This window comes from Lonchura striata, chromosome 6 (genome assembly GCF_050655825.1).
Source record: "Lonchura striata isolate lonStrDom1 chromosome 6, ASM5065582v1, whole genome shotgun sequence".
In the NCBI taxonomy this organism is placed as follows: domain Eukaryota; kingdom Metazoa; phylum Chordata; class Aves; order Passeriformes; family Estrildidae; genus Lonchura; species Lonchura striata.
In genome coordinates, this window is record NC_140708.1 from 14,231,945 (window position 1) to 14,254,562 (window position 22,618).

The following is a 22,618-nucleotide window of genomic DNA, read 5'->3' on the forward strand; positions in this document are numbered from 1 at the left end:
AAATTCAACCTGCACACACCTCCTTCTTGGTTTTTGGGTTTATGTTTTTAACATAAATAGCTATCAAGAGAACAGAGCCTTTGAATATTCAAAAGTTAGTCTAGCCACACTTCCAGACAGACACAAGGTTGTCTGTGGAAAGAGGGAGGCAAATTGATCACCTTTGCCTGAAGATTCAAAAAAGCAAAGGTGTGACTGGTTAGGCACAAACTGGAGGTATAAAACACACATATCTTGCTTCTCACTGTGTATGTCTGAGTCTGAAAACGCACAGAGCTTTTCTTTACCCCCAGAAGATTGGCCTTTTTTTTGCATTTTCTGCCTGTCATTTAGTACAAAACAGAGATCACTTATGGTATCTCATGACAGGGATCTACATGAAAGAAGCTTGATCTTCAACATATGAAGTTCATTATTGTCTCAACTTACCATTGCTACTATTTTAAACTGGAAGAGAACCTAATCATCTCATTTGGATTGCAAATATTCTCTAAATACTATACAGTCTCTACTTCTAGATGGTGCAGCTGGGAGGAAACCAGCTTCCATCTGTGAGGTACTACAATATTCAATGCATTTACAGCAACAGCTCAAAATAAATTTAAGAAATAGAGCTGCCTCAGGGAAAAACCCTCAAATAAAGCAGCTGAAACTGATGGCCGAGGATATTAATGCTCTCTACTCATGAACAACTTCCTCACAAGACAGAGACCCTTTTGATATATCCTCTCCTTTCAAAATCCATGTCTAAGAAAAAAAACAAGAACAGAGTTACAGTTCATAAAAAAGCAACAGGCTAGATCAGATTATGAATATGAGAAAAGCTCAAGCAGGAGACAGTGGTCTTTGTGGCTGGATGCTTTAGCAATGAGGAACCTGCACCAGCTGTTCCATGCTTAATAAAGGGAGCTGTCTTACATTTTATAGTACAAGAGATATCCTGGCACTGACAAACTCTGCTATGTAAGCTGCCTTCAGTGCCAAAACAACACTGAAAGAAAACTCTGATTATACCAAATCCTAGCTGATCACCATCTAGAGAACATTCTGTGGTGGTATTTTCAGACTGTAAACTTAAAATGCAGAATATAATCTCATGTTCTTTCTTTCTCTGCAGATTTCCAAGGCCAGAAAGTTAATTCAAGCTCCCTACCAGCACCTTCCATATATTTGTATGAAACAAGCCTAAAAATTGAAATTTGTAATCCATTGTCACCACAATCTGATTGCCAAAGTTACAATAATGTCATGGATATTATCTTCCTCACCCAAAATTCAGCTCTTGCTAAAGCTACAGAACAGTGGTACTTCATACCAATTCAGCTCTCTGTTCCATAGCCAGAATTTGGAGAGAAAACATCCCAAGGAAACTCTTCCTAAACTGACACAAAAGTCCCAAAAGCTACACAAGAAAGTGCCAGCGCAACAACGCACATAATCTTTTAGTCTAACTGAATATGGAACACAATCCTGACTGCAGATTACTGCCAGGAGTTGGAACTTTACTTGCACTGAAAATCTCTGAAAAGCTCACTTCATAAGCAATAAATCAGAAGCTTCTCCCATTGAGTATAAGTGTTACAGAAAAAAGGGTATAAACATTACAGAAAAAATGTCAAAAACCCTAATAAGAATCTTGAAATGAATGTATTACAGGATGTCAAAAAATTAAGATCACACTAACATCAACTATACTGAAATAGGGCAAAAGCAGACATTACTTCTTTTTGTGATTTATGGCTACTAATCTAATCAATCTGTCAATCAATTCTTAAAATACACTCTTCTAAAAAACCTTGCAACTTAGCCTTTTTATTTTCTAAGCTAGTTTGATGATAGCATCAAATTTCTTTTTAAACAGAACCAGTTCACTCTGCTAGAAATTATGGTATTTTCATAAAGAGCAAGTACGTTTGAGAAAGGAAGGAAAAAAATTCATCCACATTCATGGTAAGCAACATGCCACCACACTTTGGGTAGGGAAAAATCAGTTTCTGCAAGACAAGGTTTTTTTTTAAATGTGAAAACCTGAACCACAGTTTTAATTTAGTACACTAATTTAGTAACTCTCATGCACAAACGCCTGTTTGTGAAACTACTTATAAAACTTAGACTGACTCCCTTTCTTTGCCTATGTGTGAGCATCAAACACACAGTTATTTTGTGTTACTTGTTTGCAACTTCTCCCTGTAACTAGCTACCCTTAGCAGGGCCAAACGCAGACACAGACAGCTGAAGAATATCCTAACTTTATCCAACAAACAACCTTTGAAAAAGGCAATTTCAAATTTGAAGAGAACACTTGAAGTGCAGTCAGGTACACATAAAAGGTAAATGAAATACCAGGAATCCTTTGCAGGCGACATGAAATGAAAGATGATGCTTTCAAGTTCCATTTTATTAAGCATTCCACAACTGCCAAGACTTTCCAATAAAAGCATGTTACCCACCGTGATGTTTTCAAGATCAAGATGTTTGTTGTGAACAGTCTCACATAGTCTCCGGATTTTTTCCTTTATTTTATTCATGTCTTTTTCATTCAGCAGCTTGGCAGAGGAAGCATCTTGTTCCAATTCTAGAAGCCGTATCATCAGATCTAGACTAGCTCTGTCCAAATCCATGTTCAAGCGATCTCTACTAAGGATGTACATTAGAGCTGCTGTACAAAGGGACAAATTCTTGGGTTGGGAGAGAAAGACAAAAAAACCAATTAGCTTTTACTAATCATTTTAGGCAGACCTTTCACTATTTTTAATAAATAAGCTGAAGATTCATACAAGAAAAGGCCTGACAGGCCCCATTCTAGCACTTGCATAAGCACCCACTGTTGAATGGAGATTCCTTCTACCAAGTTACTAATGCATTCTCCTGACAAATAAAACTGCAACACAAAGCACTCAATAGATTTACAAAACCCTAGTAGAAAAGCAGGGATTTCTACTTTTTAGAGACTCAGTACTGCAGACAGAGTAAGAAATAGTAACTCTACTAACATAGTATTAAAGGAGAGACAGACAGCAGGGGAACAAAGTAAAACAGCTCAGGGTACACAGCAAGGCAGGTGAACAGTCTGATTTGAGGAGATGAACTGGTGATAGCACCAGAAAATCCAGAGATCATGGGGACAAGTGTCTGCAGGGAGGGAGTGCCTGGGGACATAAATTCTGATTCTGCCAAATGGGTCTGTCACTCAATAGTTTATCCAAATTTTTCCACCATAAACACATTTCTTTCCAGGGGAATTCTGCTTTTTGGAGGTAGCCAGAATGTAAACCAGCTTCCCCTGTCCATCCCCATTAGCCCTTAACATGTGAATGTTATTAACCTGACTGCCCATATTTTACACAGAATTGGTGTAGAGGCAGATTGACTTGCTAAAGGACACTTGATTCTTCTTGAAGAAGGAATTAAATTCTACCTTCATGAGGCTCCAGAAAAGCCAAGGCAGAAGATGACTGTCAGGAAGGGACAGACAGCAGTGAAGCAAGGCCATCCATCCCTGGTGTCTAAGTACCACACTTGCATTGAGAGCACTGAGCTCCAAGTTACAGGCAAGAGGAGAAATGTTCACTGGGAACAGAGGTGTGCTGAGCACAAAACTGTCAGAAACCTCTGTCAATAACTGGAGGAGTTGAGAGCTGGGGGGGGGTGTATGGGGCATATGTGCTCCTTCTGAGTTCATCCATCGCAATTGTTTCTAAGGTAAATAAAACATGGAAACAAACTAATTCTGGAATATAAATGTTGTACAGCTCAACAGGAAAGAGCAGAATTCAGTGTCATAGCAGAGGAACATCTGTTTAGAGTTCAGCTAACCACCAAAGCAATCATTATCTACTCTATTTTAGAAGTAAGCAATAATCACACCTGGTCATACTAAGCAATATCAGCATTTCCAAGACAGGATTAGGCAGCTGACAGTCTATCAAAAGCTATGTCAAAACTCATTCCTGTCTGAGTTAAGGAAATCCTCAGGTGAATAAAGACTTGAATCTGACTGAAGATGTATTGGAACTACTGAAGGAAGGAAGTAAGAGTTTCCAAATCTACATCTTTTATGAATACATGAAGACAGGGTTGTTAAAGCTACCCCAGCCTTTTATCACTACTCCAGCCTTCCCAGATATAAGGCAAAAAGCATCCATGTGAACTGTCTGCAGCAGGTATACATTGTATACCCTTGATTGTCAATAACTTTCTCCCATAAGCCTTACAATCTTATTGTTTTAGTTACAGAAATTGTTTACTCTTCATTTACTTGCAGCTGGCTTAAACTGTACATGTCAGGTTCCTTGAAGAACTGGGTACTTGCAGAATGGCAGTGATTTAAACAGGACACAGGCATACACACAGTCCAGAGGAACCAAAGGTTAGCTAATCATTGTTCAGCCAATGTGGGACTTCATCTATGAAGAACTATATTTAATGACCAGCATTATCTAGGTGAGTTTCGTGGTTTAAAAAAAAATGCTCAAGGTCCCAAGGGATTTTCTATGAACTAGAAAGCATGTGGCAGTTAACAGAGGGAAAGTGCTGAATTTATAATCTGGGCTGCCATTATTTAGGCATTTCAAGAAGTCAGACTTAGATCATTACTGAGAAATGCCTTACATATACCCCAAAGTCTGGTAAGGGCAATCACACTGACTCTGTAAACATCTGTACCAAGCCCTCGCCTTGTTCCAGGTTCCCTTCTTTTCAACCCAACCAGCTTTCCATTATGAAGGGAGTAATGGCTCTTTTTCCTCCTGCATCAACTCTGCCAACACTTCCCTTCAGACTGACCACCCAGGTTTCAAGATACTTAAATGTAATCAGATCACCAAGGCACGATGCAGGAAGTTTAAGGCTGCAGGAAGGCTGCTGGAAAGCAAAAAGGATGGACTGGCTCTGTGTAACAAGAGCCAGGTTATTGCCACAGCACATACACAGCAGAGATTCAGGCCAAAAAGCCTCCAACTGCTGATGTGCAACAGGAAAATAGTGTTGATATAAAAGTGAGGACCTCAAATGTGAATGTGTTTACAGCATGGAAGAAACCTGCTTCAGCTTCATACCAGTGATAAGAGTTTTGTAAAGCTGGTTTCTCCTAGTCCCTATAGTCTTCATCTTGAGTAAAACAATTCCACATTTTGCTCTGATCTTCTGTGTTTAATTAACCACACTGACTGAAAGCTATCTCATGCCCTACCATACACAATTCTGAGTTTGGAATGAGGGGAAAATTGTTGTTACAACTCATATTTGATCAGTATTCTAAGAGAACAAAAAACCCAACCAAAGAACCAAATCAATCCTTCCAAATGCCACCCTTACAGACTGCAGTAGAAGAGTGATTTGTTTCAGGTGAGCTTCTCTCATCTCATTCTACTCCTCAAGATGCGTAAAACACATTCTGCTTCCAAATAAAAGCAAAAAAAAAGAAAAAAGTAAAATAAATAAAATTTGCTCTAGACATAAATTTCACGGAGTATCTAACTATGGATTTGCACACCATACTTCTACAGAGTTCAGGAAAACATCCTAGTTTGAATATACACTCCAGAAATGGCAGACCACTTACACCCACTCTCATCCTTGTCTTCTCTTGCTTGTCCTATTTATACTCCAGCTTGTGGGAACAGATGGTTATTTTCTAGGGTTCAGCACTACATATAATGCACTTTTATCTTTTTTAAAGTTATTCTCATGCTGAAGACATTATAAAACCACATTTCTGTGCTTAACTACTGACAGCTATAATGGAATATAGTTTTTATTTTAAAAATTAACAATGCTTCAAAATCTTTACAAAGCAGGACTGAAGAGACAAAGTCAATTAAAAACTTATGTTTAAGCACAAGTCTACAAGAAAAATTTGGTGGAACAAGTAATTTTCACATTGTTATTTTTGGGTAAAGCTCTGTAAGATAGATGGTATTTTGTTTTCCCTGCTGGTTCAAAAAATGCCAACTGCCAGTATGCAACTGCTACTTTATACTCCTTATGGAAATGTTAAGAGTCCCCTACACACTCAGTCTATTCTACTGCATCTGAACAATGAATGCAGCATAAGTTCGTATTTCTTTCCATTAACAGTGTCATTGTGGCAGTCTTCCCATTTCTTTAAGAAAATATTAACCCAATAACTGTGCATTTTTAGCTCAGTTCTTATTTATCCTACAGGGATTTGTGCCATGCATGTAAAGGTGAGCGTGATTTATTATTCCTCAGTTACTTTGAACTGAGATTTAGTGGAGAAATTTCTATCCACTGGAAAAAAATAAAATATCAGTGAAATAATTAGTGAATGAAAGGGTAGTAGAGACAGACAGTACGCTTATCCAGAGATGTCAGTGTTGAAGCACATACTGTCAGTAGTTAGGGCATACCCATTAGCATTTACCAAGAGTAGTTTGATAAGTCAGTAATTTCACAATACTGTAAAATCAGTACCAAGAGTGTACTGTAACGATATTTAAACATCAACTATCAATTTTTTCTTTGACAAAAGGGAGCACTTCATCAAATATACTGAAAATAGTGAATATAATCAATGCTTTTTGTTACTGCAAACTAATAATAGCATGCAATTTCCTTTCGAACTGTATGTGCTAGTTCTTTTGAAAATGAAAGAATAATGGTAACTGTTAAAAGACAGCCAAAAATACACCCAAGCAAACTTATTTTCCAGGGAACTGTGGCTGTCCTCTACCCATCTCCTGCAACTCAGTGGTGCCAACTGTCCTCAATAGAGTGGCTGTACTTCATTTATTTCTAATATCACTTGGCACTATTTTGACAGCTCACAAAATGAACTCATTGAACCTGGTGCTGATGTTTTACAATTAGCCATTACTAATTCTTGAGGGAGATGGAAAATAAGCTATTATTCTAAATCAGTTACTTAAAACTACAGCTTTTTCCCCCCACCCACGGTAAGATGTCAAATACCATCTCTGAAATGTCTATTTCTGTGGGTGCTAAGTTGCATTCTGCATTGTATGCCACACTTCTAGAGCTACTACAGAAAATTATAAACCTGACTGACATACACAGCTACTACCCATTTCAAATAAAATCTCATCTTTTCAGCTTTCGTAAAAATATCTCAAGGGATATCCCACAGAGGTAACACTGATAACAAGGAAAACTAAACTGCTTCAATTTAACTCTCAGGTCATGTTACCATAAATAGATGAAAATTACATTTCCTAGAATCCAACAGACATTATATACACTCAGGGCATCCTAAAATTGCAATTACAGCAGTGCTCAAGGAGACAAACACAAGACATTAAAAATCCCTACAACAGCTACAGAAGAGGTGGTAATTCCCATACAAGCATTGGAGATGAGCACTGAGAGCCACCTCTAAATATAAGGAGGAAGGATTCCTTTCAAATGCATTTGAAAGAATTTAAAATGCAACAATAAACCCCTTAAAAAGCTAAAGATAATAAATAAAATAGCAATCCAAAGCACAGTCCATTTTTACAAAATCCCTAGCTTTTTAAAAAAGAATTTCCAAACCCAGAAATACACAAACACAGTGGAATAAGGAATTTGTCAGCGGAATACAGGCGCTCTCATTTTTTATGCTTCCTAAAATGGAGCCACTGATCCCAGAGGCACCATTAGATACACTAGACTATAAATATAAACATATATACATACACACACACCAGTACACAGTATACTGCCTGCTTGACCTTGAACAAAATCCCCAGGCAGCAGAGCAGGTCTCAGCAAACTCAATGAAACGCACAATGCAGCCGTACCTGGTGGTGCTGGGAATCATCCAGTGTTTTGAAAACCATGGCTACCATCCCGTGTGCTCGCAGGTGCATCCGGAAGCTGGGCATGGCACACTTGGTCGCCAAGCTGATTACACTGCAGAAAATTAACTGGGTTAGAAGGACTGAAATGACCACACTTAACAAGAACAGCAGGTAAACAAGTCTTCAACACAAGACTGACCACAGTCCTCAGACCTTGGCAAACTGTGTCAGCTAAAATTTGTCTAAGGCAGGTTTGCAATTGGTGAGCAGTGTTTTATTCAAGTTGCTTAGCAGTACAAAACTATGTCTGCTTTAGTTTAAGCTTGGCTAAAACCAGCATTTTAAAAGCAGCTTGAATTTGCTTCTCAAAAAAAAAAAGCTGAAAATTTCCAGTAGTTAAATTGAAAGTAAAGTGCCACAGATTAAGCATGAAGCTCTGATTTAGAGACATGGAAGAGCTCATTATGGACCAAGACATTATGAAAAATTGTAAATGTGAACTTCCATTGTTATCTAATGATTATCTAATTAACTGACTAGTCTCACTTATGCCTAATATTACTTATACATAAAACTTCTTTCTACATTTATTGCTGCATTTATGATTGATGGAAACACAAAAGATTTCAGAAAAGATCTGACAAATGTATCAGCAATCACTGACCAGCATACGAATTTATTTTAAAAATGGCATTTTTCCCGTAGCTTTCTCAGTAAGCTGTCTGCCATTTCTAGCACAGTGCAACATAACTGCTAAAAATACATTGCTTTTAAATGTGCACTAATGTGGGAGTGATTCTGCAATCAAGTCTTCTTGCTAAGGAATCTGCCTGTAAGAAATTCACACAGTAAGGTGTTGAAAATAATAAGTGGTCTTTCTATCTCCAATCACAACAGCACCAGTTAGAGCTTACTGACCTGTTTGAGTCTTTTACGTCTACTCCTATCCTTACACATTGATTTCCTTTGGGAAAACACTTTCCTTTTAATTTATTAAGTGAAAGAAAGTATTTTTTGTTGTGCTTATATAAGTTACATTCCATTATATAAATTTGTGAATAATTAGTTAAAAATTAGAGTAATTTTGCCACATGAGAAAATAAGGAGCACTTGTATGAAAACTATTCCTAAACTGTCATTATAGTAGCAATTTATTCTTATCATAGTGTATAAACAAACTGGGTGATAAGAGTTCTTGTACTTATATTCCAGCAATAATATTTATTGCTAATTTCTGAGGAACAAATATTTTAAAGTAGCTGTCTTAGAGGCATAGAAAGCTTTTTCTCAGCCAAAGTCAAAAAACAAAGCACTGCCATCATCTCTCTCTATGGATTCAAGCTTTTCTGTCTCTACTATTTTAGTTTTACTGAACAGAAAGGAAAATTTAGGTATATAAAAATATTATTGTATGGTTATTTAACCTTATTACAATTACTTTCACGTCCAGGCAATTGACACAGGTAACAAGTCACAAACTTTTCCAAAATAAGATTAATATTTTTGATGTCAACTTCACAATAATGTGTAACCTGAGTATTAAGAATAGTCCAAGACAAGTTAAGGAGCCTCCCAATTAATATTGAGGCCTCAGTCTTTTTAGTGGGTGCAGTTATGTAATTTCTCAATAGAAGATAAAGAACAGACAGCTGAATTTAAATATCTCACTACTACCTCAGTTCTAGATTCTCATAAAACTCTGCAGTCTTAGGAATTTTATTTTAGAACTGAATTTGCATTAAAAACAGAACAGATATCACACACAAGATGCACTAAACAAAGTTATCAGGAGGTATTTTTTTAATTTACAGCAAGGATAACAAGTCAATCAAAGATGTCTCTTACAGCACAATTTACTATTTCATCTTCATAACCATACTGCTTATGATTATTCAAAATACACAATCTTAATTATTATTTTCAAATTTTACTCTTTATGGCAGAAGTGTCAAGTAAATGTCCATGAAATTTTAAAGCATGATTACTTCTGATGCATATTTAATTCAGTATTCTCTTTTAAATACAGGTTCCATGTTTTGTATTAGATGTCTTACCTAAGGCAACGTGTGTTTAGGGGCTGATTGCTCTTCAATCCACTTAGCAAGTACTCAATATCATCTGTGAACTCTTGATTTTCACCAAATTCCACTACATCATTGAAGTGCTTTACATGCTGAACAACAGTGTATAACTGGAAAAGACAAATATTTTGACCTAAGTAAGTTGCTCTTGGGATTGATAATAATCTTAACAAGTACAGTTTAAAAATCTATTCAGTTTTAAGTGCAAGGAAACATTAAGATGTTAATAAAGGCCATTCAAAATATTATTTTTAATAAGAAAGCTAAATTGTGTTTTGACACTGTTCCTTCAGTAGTTAGGATTACTAGTAATTCTTTATCTTAAAAATTTGTTAAGAATACTTACTTCTTTGTCTTCTTTCCTACATTTCAATGCAGTTACTATCTCTTGATAGGGCTGAGTAGGTATTGTCACAGTTTTTATCACTTTGGGAGGTGGTGCAGGAGCCTTAAAAACTCCATCATCTTTATGAATTGCCTCCTTTGAAGATAGCCTTACCTATTAATAAGAAAGTGCTACAATGGGCAGATGTTTTGAGCATGAAAACATACACTAAATACATCAGGAAACAGTACAGGTGTGCAATTGTCAAACTCACATCTTGGGACTATTTAGCCCTTGCCTAGCACTACCAAGATGTACATACACCTAAGCTCTGTGACAATGTGTCTACTCTTAAATACAAAAAAATACATTTCCAAGTATAGGAAAGATCTAGTAGAATTCTGAAACTAAAAACCAGCAGAAGAGTAAAATGTTCCTTATATTGGTTCCTTAAGCCTCAGGGTAAGTAAACCAACCAAACTGAGTATTTATAAACAGTATTTATTTGTTGCTCTTTGAAGTCTCTTACCCCTCTGCACTGGAGCTTCCAGGAGTGCCCAGGCTGGCTGCACCGTGAAGCCCTGAGGAAGTACCGAGCTCTGACGGGAGCACAGCCCTGAGCCAGCCCTGCCTCAGCCCAGCCTGGCCTGCAGAGCTCTGTGCCAGCTCTCCTGGCCCTGCCTGCCAGAGGACACTGCACTCCTGTCCTACCCTCCAGCCTCACACTCCAAACTCCAGCTGCCCGGAGGCAGGAGACTGCCAGTACGCATTGTGCAGCAGCACAACAAAAGCCACACAGAGCAAGGAGAGGCACAGAGCAGCCCTCAAACCAGGTACAGCACACTCTTAGCATTCTCTTATCTGTGCTGTTAAATATTTTAGGAGCATATCATAGCACAAAATACAGCAGAACCTGTTCTACAGGGAAGAAAGAACTTGATGTTAGGTCTAGAATAACTACTGACACGTTTCCAGACAACTCTGGCAAGTATTACAGGTTTCTCCTCGACTCAGTTTGCTGTATTATAGTTTGAGGTTACTACAAGCTGAAGTGCAGCTTATCTTCAGATTACTTCTTTGGCACAAAATCTAATATGAAGACAAACTACAGCAAACAAGGCACATGGGAAAAGACCTCCAAATGCCAAATTCTAAATGTACAAGTGCCAATTCCTATGGGCATTTACTCACCCTCAATCTCTCAGTAACATCATGTACTTAGCTTCCTTACACAGAAAAATGAGAACATTTTAAGTGTGGCTGAAAACAGAATGAATATGCAGGCATAGAAGATGCATGACCTGTTACTCCAGGGGATAGCTAGAGAGAAAACCTTCTTATGCATTGTACACTGACAGACAAATTTAAAAGCCAAAAGAAGCTGCTATATTACTGAAGTATTCTTTACATTCTGCCTCTATCACTGTGGCATTTCAGTATTCACTCACTTAAGCACCAGTGGCAAAATGGTAATAAACCATCCTGAAAAACTGGTTTAGAGCACATACTGGAGGATTGATCTTATCAGTATGTGAACACAGGAGAGCCACAGAAGGATCTCATCCAAGCCTTGGTTAATGGCTGCCCCTTCAAAGCAAACTCCAAGGGTATTTGGAGAGGCCCTAAGAGAGTACTTGGCATAAGCACTTTGCATGCTCTGAGTTTCTCACCATAAGCCTGAGACAGATTTCTCCCAACCTTCAGGTGATAAATTTCTACAGAAATGAAAGAGGCAGGATCCCATATGCAGGAACTACCATAGAACATTTGGCTCAAGGCTCATTTACCTTGTAACTTTGAAGTATTACACACATGTAAATCAGAGTTAAAAACCACGTCTGAAGCAACTTCAGATGTGCATCATAACATGAGCAGCACATACAAATTCCCCTCAGTGATTTCTTCAGCCAAACCTCTACCACATTCCTGAATTAATATTCTGATGGTTCCAGATACAAAGTAGAAGTCTGACAGAAGACAAAAGTGACTGTCTGAATGAATGAAACAGATATTTCCCTAGCTTGAAAAAGCCATATCCAAAGTCTGTCTGACAAGACTCACACAAAATCTGCCCTTAAGTCAGCTATCAGAGTACTTCACAAAAAACAGTACCAAGAGATTCAGTAAGCAACAAAACCTTCACTTCAAAGGTACATAATTTAAATTGAAAAAAGGGCTTAGGAAAAACCCAGGGCTGAAATTTCTGCTCTCTCCTCAGACTCTAGTGGACATGGCTGTTTTCAAATCAGTTATCTGCATTTTCCAGGCATTGCAGTTAACATCCGAAGAAGGCTGTTCGGAATACTGTGAGGTGACAACCAAAAACAACCACAAACCAAAGAGGAAGAAGTACTAGAATACCACAGAGGGGTAGACATAAAAAAAAAAAAAAAGAAAACCCCCAACTCCCCCTCAGGAAAACAAAACAAAACAAAACAAACAGAGGCAAAAAACAAAACCAAAAAAAAGAACAAAATTAAAAAACCCTACAAACTGGTGAATTGGTGACAACAACAAAAGCTGAAGAGTTATCACTGCAAAAAGATCTGCTTTCTTATTTTCTGTTTTTAGGCCAGTACTATCAGCAAGGCACCAAATGAAATTACATTAATTGACAACATACAGTACTCTCAGCATAATCAGTAACAACTTCTGCAATATAAGCTGAAGACCCTGGATTCTCAGAGTCTCAAAAGAGTTAAAAAACAATTACTTTGAGTCTCAAAACAACCACTTAATTTTGGACAAACAACTTCAAGAACTGTTTTCACACCGGTATATTTTTTTATATCCAAAATGTTGGTATTAGCATTTCTGACTGTACACAGAAAATGGTGTTTCTTTCATAGTATCTAAAGACTCAAGTCAGCCATCAGCACTACTCCATTATAAAGGAAAAACAAATGAAAAGGCTCTTTTCAAGTTTTTTCTTTTTCATCAGCAATTTGCTGACTTCTGTGTTCATTACTAAGTTAATCTTGGGAGTTCTCTCAGAAAACGGAATGGAGTCCATTGTTAGAAAGCTTAACTTCAGCACTGGGAAGCATAACTTGAAGTATTTTTTTTTAACTATGTTGAAGCTATATTTAAGATCCTATTCTACAGTACTTCCACTAACAATTTCCTTTCTATCAAATTCCAATGGCTCACATCACAAAGGGGACCTCATTCTGAGTTACTGTGACATTATCAGATAGCAAGAACTTGGGTTAAAAAAAAAAAATCAGTGAATCTGGAAAGGAGATTTAGTAAACTTGAGAAAAAAACAACAGTTTACTTACTGGGACACTGGGAGTTTTCAAAGCTGGTGGTGCTGGCAGAGCCTCTGATTCTGGCTGGTTCCAGTGTCTAGCATTATACACTGCTTTTGTGGGAGACTAAAAGATAAAAATGAAAGTTATTTCTTAAGTAAATTACCAGTAGTCACTATACACTTCAAAATTACTGTAGGAATACTGTAGCCAAACAAGGAAAAGAAGCCTCATTTTCCCTGCTGAATTCCCAGCAACAAAAGTTCTCAGTATCACATGTACTGGAAAATCAGAGAGACTTTAAAGCACCTGATGGTTTTAAAGACATACAGACCCACTCAAATGGCAAAAGACATGATATGTATGTATTTAAAAGAATCTTTCAGTTGTCTTATCTCTTAAATTTATTCAAAGGCAAAAGGTCTGCAACCTTCCTAAAGACAAAAACTAACAGTTCAGGGAAAAAAACATGTTAGAAAACACCATGTCAGTAGAAATATGACTGGTTTAGAAACAAAACTGCAGAACTCATATACTTTAATGCTAGGAAAAATAAGAACACTCAAACAAAATGCTTGAATCCATATTAAAAAATTAAGAGGTCTTTTTTAGTCTTGTTCAAAAATGTGTTAAGGCAAATCAAAATGCATCAAAATTTACTGTCCTTGAATTTTTGGGAAACATAACATACTCCTTAGAGGAAGCAAAGACAGAATTCTATTTCTAGCATTCATGTTTACCTACTTGCACAATATTGTTCTAGACTAATACAGTATTACAATTTTCACCATTTCCCACCATGACATGTATCAAGTAAACTCTCTAAGTACCTCCTTCCTCCCAGCAGTTACACAGCATTTGAAATGTGGAAAAAGTATCAAATAAACATTTTCTGTCAAAATATAGTGTATTAACTATTTAACCCAAATGCAGCTCAAGCTCACAGAGGGGCTACATGTGGCAAGCCCTAGAACCAGCTAGGGACTGAGCACCACTCCACAAAGTGCAACAAGGTTCTAGCATGCCAAAAGCTGGAAAGCCAATTCTCTAAGTCAAGGGTTTCTGTATTATTGCAGAGTAAAACTCTACTGTGCTGCATCCTCCCATTCTTCCTAAGACAAAGCCCTGCCAAATAAAATTTCAAGGAATATTAGCGGAATGAAAGCCTCAACTAGTAGTTTTCAGAGCCCAAAAGCACTAACCCATTTCGGTCTCCAGACATGAAAAGCCTCTTTCCCACCAAGAGTGTGCTTTCATGTGGTCATGAGAAACTTGGATTATTAAATTATGTTCCTATAGCAGTGCTCATTTACTGTTCATCAACATGTATACAGTAGTTATTATCTTAAGTTTCATCAGTTTTGAAAGGAAGCTCTTTTAGATGGTATCCGTTCAGCTCAAAAAGTTTAACTGAGAAACCCATTTCATGTTCAGGACAATTCAATTACAAGAGAACATCTGAACCCACAAATAGGAATACAGTGTCTTATGGATCCCTATATGAAAAAAGGTTAGAAAATGGTTCAGATGTTAACATTTTTCTCCTATACCTCTCCGAGCAGTAGATATTTACCTGAAATCTGACTAGGGTCTGCAATGAGCAAATGAAGGACAATTAATAAAAAAAAAAAAAGTATCTTTGTTAAGAAAATGCAAGTTTCACAGATACCTGCAATGGAAAAGAACCACTGAGTGTTTTCTTGAATTGCTCACAATTGCTCCACGCTTCATTTTAGTGCATATTTAAGATTGGCAAGAGAGGGTGTCCTATCCTGGTATACAGGATAATTCCAGGTAGCAACACACTCTGATCAGTAACCTGCATGGTACAGCATTTTACAGAATCAGACTGTTTGGAGTGAAATTCTCTGCCTGTGCCCCGCTGTATGCTCCTTTTCCTTCAGGCCTTGTGTTCCACCAGGAGCCAAACACAGCCCCTGGCAGGCACAGGGGAGCAGAGCCAGGCTGGGTTGGAGCGTGTCCTGGCAAGGCAGCAACTGGGCCAGCCCTTGCTGACCACACCAGACACACCTGCAGCCTCCTTGGCTTTTCCAAATCCAGCACCTCTGCTGTGCACACACAGGGCAAGGAGGCCCAGCCCACAGGAGCACATTCGGTGCTTGGGAGGGAGTTACAGCTAAGTACACAAGCAGCTGTGGCAGTGCAACCAAACGGGCCACGCAGAATTAGTGCGTCTTCCTCAGCAGAGAGCAACAGCTGATGCGTAGGAAAGAGTTCAGCAGGGCAAACAGATAAAAGCAAATTCCTTCTAAATACTCAGGGCTCACAGGCTTCCAAAGATGGCATGCTTTTTGTTTAACAGTCAAAAATGGGCTTTTCTTCTCCCATCTCCCTTAATTCCTTACTAAAGCAAGAGCTAGGGCATCCCAAAGTGTTTTGTGACATGGCAGTTTACAACTTAACCATTGCTAGTGCAATAGAGAAAAAAGACTACATTTTACATAAGAAAACAGGTAATGCCACCAATAAATGCCTGTTCTGAGAAATGAGGACATCTGCATTTAATGGCTCTCTTGTAACAGAGCCTGAAGTGCAGCTGGAAATAGTAATCCTTAAAATCTCAAATGTCTATGGAAGGTTAGTTTTAGTGACCATTCCTTGAGGATCTTCCACTTAAAATCAGAAAGGATCTAAACAAGTGATTGGCCTGTGATTCCATACCTTCCCAGCAATATTTCCTTAGACAGCCTACCACTTGCTATCTGGTCACTCTCACACTGCCTGCAGACAGCTGGTCCACCAAAACACACCTTTGAAAATCCAACATGGTTTTCCAAAGAAATGTGTTCTAATCAGATCTAACACATTATGCAGAGACTTTGGAGCCTCTCTTGCAACTCACATGGACTTCAACACATCAAATATGTCCCTCCTTTCCAATCACCTCTTAAAGCAATCATCTCACTTTGCCTTGCAGCACAGAATTAGGAAGAATTTCCAGATCAAGTGCAAAGAAACTGTGCCGATACCCATCAACCAGCGAGCACTGTGTGGACTTGCTTTGGATTACTGTGTGACAGAACCAAATCCAGGAGAAGTACCAAAGATCAAATGAATGCTAGTGAAGAAAGACTTTTCAGAAGGGCTTAATCACAAAAGTGAAGAGGTTGGTTTGTTTAGTTTTGGGGTGTTTTTTTAAAAGGCAATTAAAATGCTTGTGATAACAAGATTCCCTGAACAAGCAACACTGATATTTAAGCAGCAATAATCTAAGAAACTTTCCCTTAAAGACAAGAAAACCTTGCAATTATTCAAATAACACAGACTTTCTTTAATAATTCCTTCTCTCAAGACTAACTTGGAATAGATGCAAGTGGAAGTACATTAATTCCCTTGAATTCTGTGTTCTTAAGGCAAATATGTCCTGCAATATTAATCAGCTGTAAGAGCCTCTGATGAATAGCAGGAGTTTCCTTTTTCCGTACATCTCGAACTGACAGCCGCTTACACAGAGACACATGTCTGAAAGACTGCAAATATTCCAGGGTGGGAATAAGGCATATGGCACTGTGGGACTCTGCATGTGGTTCTGGGGGGTTGAGTGCAGATACAAAACCATGACTAATGCCAGGGATTCTACAAAATGCAGAGTTTTACAAGATCATCTCCAAATGGCATCAACTATGGGTCATGCTTAACCTCCCACCCCAAAAGCCTCAAAGCTGAAATTTTCAAGAGCTGGCACTATGAACATACTGATGCAGTGCTGTCTCTGCCATTCATAGATGTCAGAACAGCAGAAAATAGGAGCCAGGGATATGAGTCACACAGAAAATACTAGCAAAACAAGGAAGAGCATCTATCTGCAGGCAATAGTGCTTTCCAAGGTAGAAGACAATGGCAAAAAAAAATTCAAGAACATTTTCAAAAGATAGCCTGATAAATGAATTATTTATATCTGAAATGCATTCAGTAACACTATATGCCAGATGCTTGTCAAAACTACAAGTTCCAAACAAACCCCAATAAACAAAATATATGAGTTACCACTCTGTATTCATCATTATTAAGAGTACTAACCTGCACGTCTCGCTTTGAACAGGAAAACGACAACAAGCATATTATGCAGCACAAAAATATTCATAATGGTCTGTTTCTTTTAAAAAGGGAAAGGAATGAACATCACTCAGAGCAATGAAAAAGAAATCACACTTCAAAACAGGTAGATGGAGTATCAATTCAGCACAAGCTGAGCCATGTTATAGAACAAAAAAAACGTTAATTTGGACTTCAGAAAAGACAGCAGTTTCAAACCAGCACCAAGTTGGTTTTGCAGTGTTCAAAATCTGAATTGCATCTCCATTATTTGGATCAAAATAGCAGATTAGTGCCAATAAACCACTGCCATGGATCACTTAATTGTGAGGTGCTATTCCATTTAAACACAAAACACATTATGCACACACGTAGCCAGAAAACAAGCTGTTAGACAAGGTTTAAGAGTATCAGACAACACAAGGAGCAGGGGAAAAAAATATCACTGAAGCTTTTTTTGCATCAAACTTCTGAAGATCTGAAAAAGACTTTTTCTTCCTTAAAGCTCAGGAGGAGGTCCACAGGGCACAACAAGATGATGGGCCCAACATCCAAGCGAAGCATGAAAACAGATCTTAAGAAGCAGGACAATCTAATAAGCGAGATTCATTAACAAAAATAGCCAATGATGGTCTGTATGCTGCTTATGCTGAGTGTATTCAGAGGTCAGCTCAGAAGCAGAAGCCATATGGTTATGGTCACTATTTCAGCCTGAAACCTTTAATAAGTCTAAGTAAAAGGGACAGGATACAATAGTTTAGACATATCACCACAACACTGGAAACACAATGCTTTGCTCAAGAGAAAAGAAAAACCTGCAGTTCAAGGAACACCTGGCACAAGCACTTCCCAGCACAAACTGCTCACACAAATGTCCTGCTCTCTTGGTTGCAAAAGGCAGAGAGAAGCAGGCCAACACATACACACATCCCCCTCCCCTCCCCCTGTTAATCCTAATCTACCCAAAGTGTATCAATCTACTAACATGAAAGCCTTACAAAATTGTAACTGCAATGACATTCCAGAGGTCATACAGCTGAGGTGTGTGTACACCCACAGAAACGTTTCCATTTGGATCAGTAAAAAACACTGCTCAAATAAATCTCCCAGATGTCCTCAGTTACAGCTCTTGGCTTTGCACCACTGAGCCTCAGGATGCTGACCTGACTGCTTCCCAGTGCAACTGAACTTCAGCTGCACCTCCAGAGAGCACCTACCTCATGCCACCGGTTACCAGGCACTGCCTACATCAGGTCAAAATAAAGCTAATTCAAAGTAAAAGCTTCAAAATGGATCTAACAGGGACACTGGGCCCTCAACACTGATTCCCTCTCAGACGTGCTCATGTCTCATCTTGCAATTATCGAATGCACATCAAGTCTGACAGAGCTGAGTGAACCAGCCATGCTCATACAGGACACAGGATCTGTGAAGACAATTTTGCATATTCATCTGCATATAAATCAAGCTCCCACTAGCAAATGAAACTGGTGTATTTTAATCTCTTTGAGCGCTTTTCCCGTTTTAGAACTTTCTACAGGACTGAGACCTTGTGCAATGTAACATTTATCCTACACAGCTATCCTGCGCTGCCAATTTACTAAAACATTAAGTTAATTACTAGGACTACAAAACTGATACGTGTGTGTTATTTTGCAGGTAATATGAGGGTGCAAGAGAGAATCTCGTTTGAAAAACACTTCAATCAATCTTTCTTCTTGCCTTAGAGCTCATGCCAGTAGGAACTAGAATTAAAATGCCACGTTTCCATTGTGAAACATTTTCCATTCAACTTGATTTTTCTACTTCCTGAAAAGCCTAAGTATGCACAGGGGGAGAAGCATTTCCATGCTTTGCATTTGTTCCTCTCACCTCTATGAGGACTTAGCATGTTACGTTCACTTTGCATCGCTACCCATCTCAGACAAAGCTGCTAATATTTCTGTTGACACCACCTAGAAAACAGGCATTTCCAAGGATGCTGCTCCCACAGTTCTACCCAACAGCTGCCTATGGAGGATACCTGAGGAAGCACTTTTACCAGCTGGAAGGATCCCAGCTTAGCATCTACCAGAACACCCTCTTCACTGTGGTTTAATATGAAGGAGTGAGAAGAAAATAATTTTTATCAGCATTAAATTATTATCTTGAAGTGAGAAGACCAAATCCTGACATTTGTTTTCAGTCCAGGATGGCTCTGAGGTGCTAAATCCCAACTCAATTTGTAAAATTACAGCAACTACCTCACTCTCCAATTTAGGTGACTAATCTAAAAACCTGCCAGTCCTGACTAGTATCCTGCTTACTAGCTTACACATTAAGAATTGGTTTTGGTCTATTTACAGTAATAATAATAATAATTTTAAAAAAGTCCCTAAATGGTAAGCATTAAATAAGCATTATTAAATAAACATGCTTATAGAAGAATCTGGTTTTGCAAATGTTAAGTGAAATCATATTGCCAATATGAGGCTTTGGTTTCTAACAAATCAGCTATTGAACAGATTTATTCTCACCTTTTATACTATTTTTTTTTTTATTCCAGCAATATATCAAAATTGCTTACACTAGACAAGCTGATTATAACTGGCTGGCACTTAGAACAGCTCATCTCTTGTTTATCACTCCAACAAAACATATTTAGACAAAAAATCCCCATAAAAACCACTTCAGTTCAGGACTGGGGAGCCACTCTGCCAAAAGCACCAACCAGCAAATGAAAGGAATGCACTGCAGAAGCAGCAACAGGCAGTCACAGGTTGTCAGCTCTGCCCAGCACTGTCTGCCAGCCTGCTGACAGACAGACTGGGCTTAGCACTGAACTCAGAGGTCACGGAATATTTCAATTGCCCAAATTCAGCTCGACTCCTCAATGGAGTCAAAACAGCTTATGCCAGCTAATAATCTTTCCTCCTAAAAACAAGCTATTCTGACTTTCTAAATTAGGATGCAAAGAGCAGTTCAATGTGCATAGTTATCAGCAGTTCATTATTGTTGAAAAAAAGGCTTTATTACAACTGTTCATCCTTAGGGTAGGACACACTAACTAAAGGTTATGCAAGATGAAGACAAACAGTTCTTTTTAAAATGAGGCCTGGACAATCTACTCTGATCCTACCATTATGTGTTTAGAAAGGGCTATGACTGATAGCAAAACTTTTGAATTATGACTCCTCTGCTACTTTTTCAGAACTATTTATTTGAAATAAGCTATGGAAAAATAATTAAGCAAAATCACATTGTTTTGTGCACTTAAGATAGACTAACGTTCACATACTCTAAAACTGAAAAATGAAAGAACAAAGAAAAAGCTTTAAAAATCTGATCTGGGGAAACGCTAATTCCTTTGCAGGCCAGCAAAATGAAACGTTACTCGCAGGATGCCTTGATAAACATCTACTGTACAGTATAACTCGAGCTAAGTGGAAAACTACAGACCACAGTGCAGCCTAGTTTCTGTCCCCTCCCACGCACACGTCACTGACACATTAGCCCTAAGATTACTCAGCCAGCCCAGAGCGGGCACAGGTTCGGACTTCTCCAATTTCAAAATACTTCCAAAGACGAGGGATAAGCTTTTCATTCTGAACTTCTAGTTTACTTAGACACGGCATTTGTTTCTAACTGGTATTTATAGCTCCATCCAGTCAGCATGAAACACCAGTGGAGAAAGCTCCCATCAAACCATAGATCTCATATCCTTAAAACATGTATTACAATAAATGCTATTAGAAACAAAGGCTCACATGTAAGGTTATTTTTCAGGTATTGACAGTTTCTGACAGTCCCAACCTTATAACAGGAGTATGTTATTTTCCATGATGAAACTGACCTCCTCATGGCATAAAGCCTGCCTTGGATACAAAGTTCAGCAGCAGTCTGTTGGCTAAGCCATGTCTGAATTCAGCAATGCTTTCATTCTCCTATTCGACACTACTGTCATGACTAACCCTACTAACGCCACTTGATCAAAGTGCTGCACGTAATCCTGCTAAGGCTGCCGCGTTTAGTGAGCATTTCTCAGCTGCAATGTTGACTTAACCAGGTTAAGATGACTTAATCTCTCTTCTTGGGTCCCCTCAACTGAGTAGATAGAATAGTTTAGTTTACCAGTGAACTGGATAAAGATTTATGCTAAATGTTTCCTTTTCAGTGTGCTATTTTTATAGTAATACACAACTTTGGGAAACTGAAGGCACAAGGAAAAACAAGGGAGCTGGTCGAGCAAAGGGAGAACAAAAGCAGCATAACCACGTGCTTCTGCAAGTATTTTCTGCCTCTTTCAGTCCTTACAGTACATGGGGCTTTGTTGGGTTTAGGACTGGGTTTTTTTGGTTAATCCAGGAGGATCTCAGCTTTTCCTGGCAAATGCATTCCACACTAGTGGAGGAACTTTCAAGCAATGCCACTTCAGTGTACTGAACTTTAACAGTACTTAAAGTGCTGTTACCAAAATATTCCCAGGCACAGCAAGCAGTGAAAGCCAAATGCCATACCACACAGCAAGGCAAGGGGGCCCCATGGCAGGCAGACACCTGTCAATTAACAGCTAAAATGCACTAACAGCTATCAGCTTGATCTAGCACATCCCGATCAAATCTGTCACTATCTCAAACCCATTAAGCCTCGTGTCAGCTGCCAAAAAGGACTGCCGTTATTTTATCCCAGTTGGCAACTAAGCCCCACCCAGCTCCTTACACCCAGTGGGATGGGGGAGAATCCAAAAGGTAGAAGTGAGAAAACACTAAGAAATAAAGACAGCTACATAAGGAAAACAAAAGTCATGAATGCAGGCAAAACAAAAGAAGGAATTCATCCACCACTTCGCATGGACGTGCCGTTTTTCAGCCATTCTCAGGAAAGCAAGACTCCATCTAGCATAACAGCTACTTGGGAAAACAAAGGCTATCACTCCAAAGGTGTGTCCCCCCTTCCTTCTCCAGAATTTATATTCCTGAGCATATGTCATATGGTATGGAATATCCCTTAGGTCATTTGACCAGCTGTCACCTCTAAACCTCCTTGCACACCCCCAGCCTCCTGGCTAGTGGGGTGGGATGAGGAGTAGAACAGGCCTTGGCTCTAAGTGCTGCTCAGCAATAACAAAAACATCCTAGCACTACCAATAGTGTTCTCAGCACAAAC

General features: G+C 38.6%; 1 protein-coding gene across 6 annotated transcripts in view; it reads right to left on the reverse strand.

The window, feature by feature from the left end:
- Window positions 1-22,618, reverse strand: part of WAPL (WAPL cohesin release factor) — a 136,116-nt gene that overhangs the window by 13,429 nt on the left and 100,069 nt on the right. For 5 of the 6 annotated variants that reach the window (XM_021536198.4, XM_021536199.3, XM_021536197.3 and 2 more), the window contains 5 exons: window positions 13,448-13,543; window positions 10,188-10,340; window positions 9,815-9,951; window positions 7,761-7,872; window positions 2,451-2,678 (listed from right to left, as the gene is read on the reverse strand). In XM_021536198.4, coding sequence (XP_021391873.2) covers window positions 2,451-2,678; window positions 7,761-7,872; window positions 9,815-9,951; window positions 10,188-10,340; window positions 13,448-13,543 — 726 coding nt within the window. The remainder of the gene's footprint in view (window positions 1-2,450; window positions 2,679-7,760; window positions 7,873-9,814; window positions 9,952-10,187; window positions 10,341-13,447; window positions 13,544-22,618) is intronic. The other variant, XM_085583269.1, reaches the window with a different exon arrangement.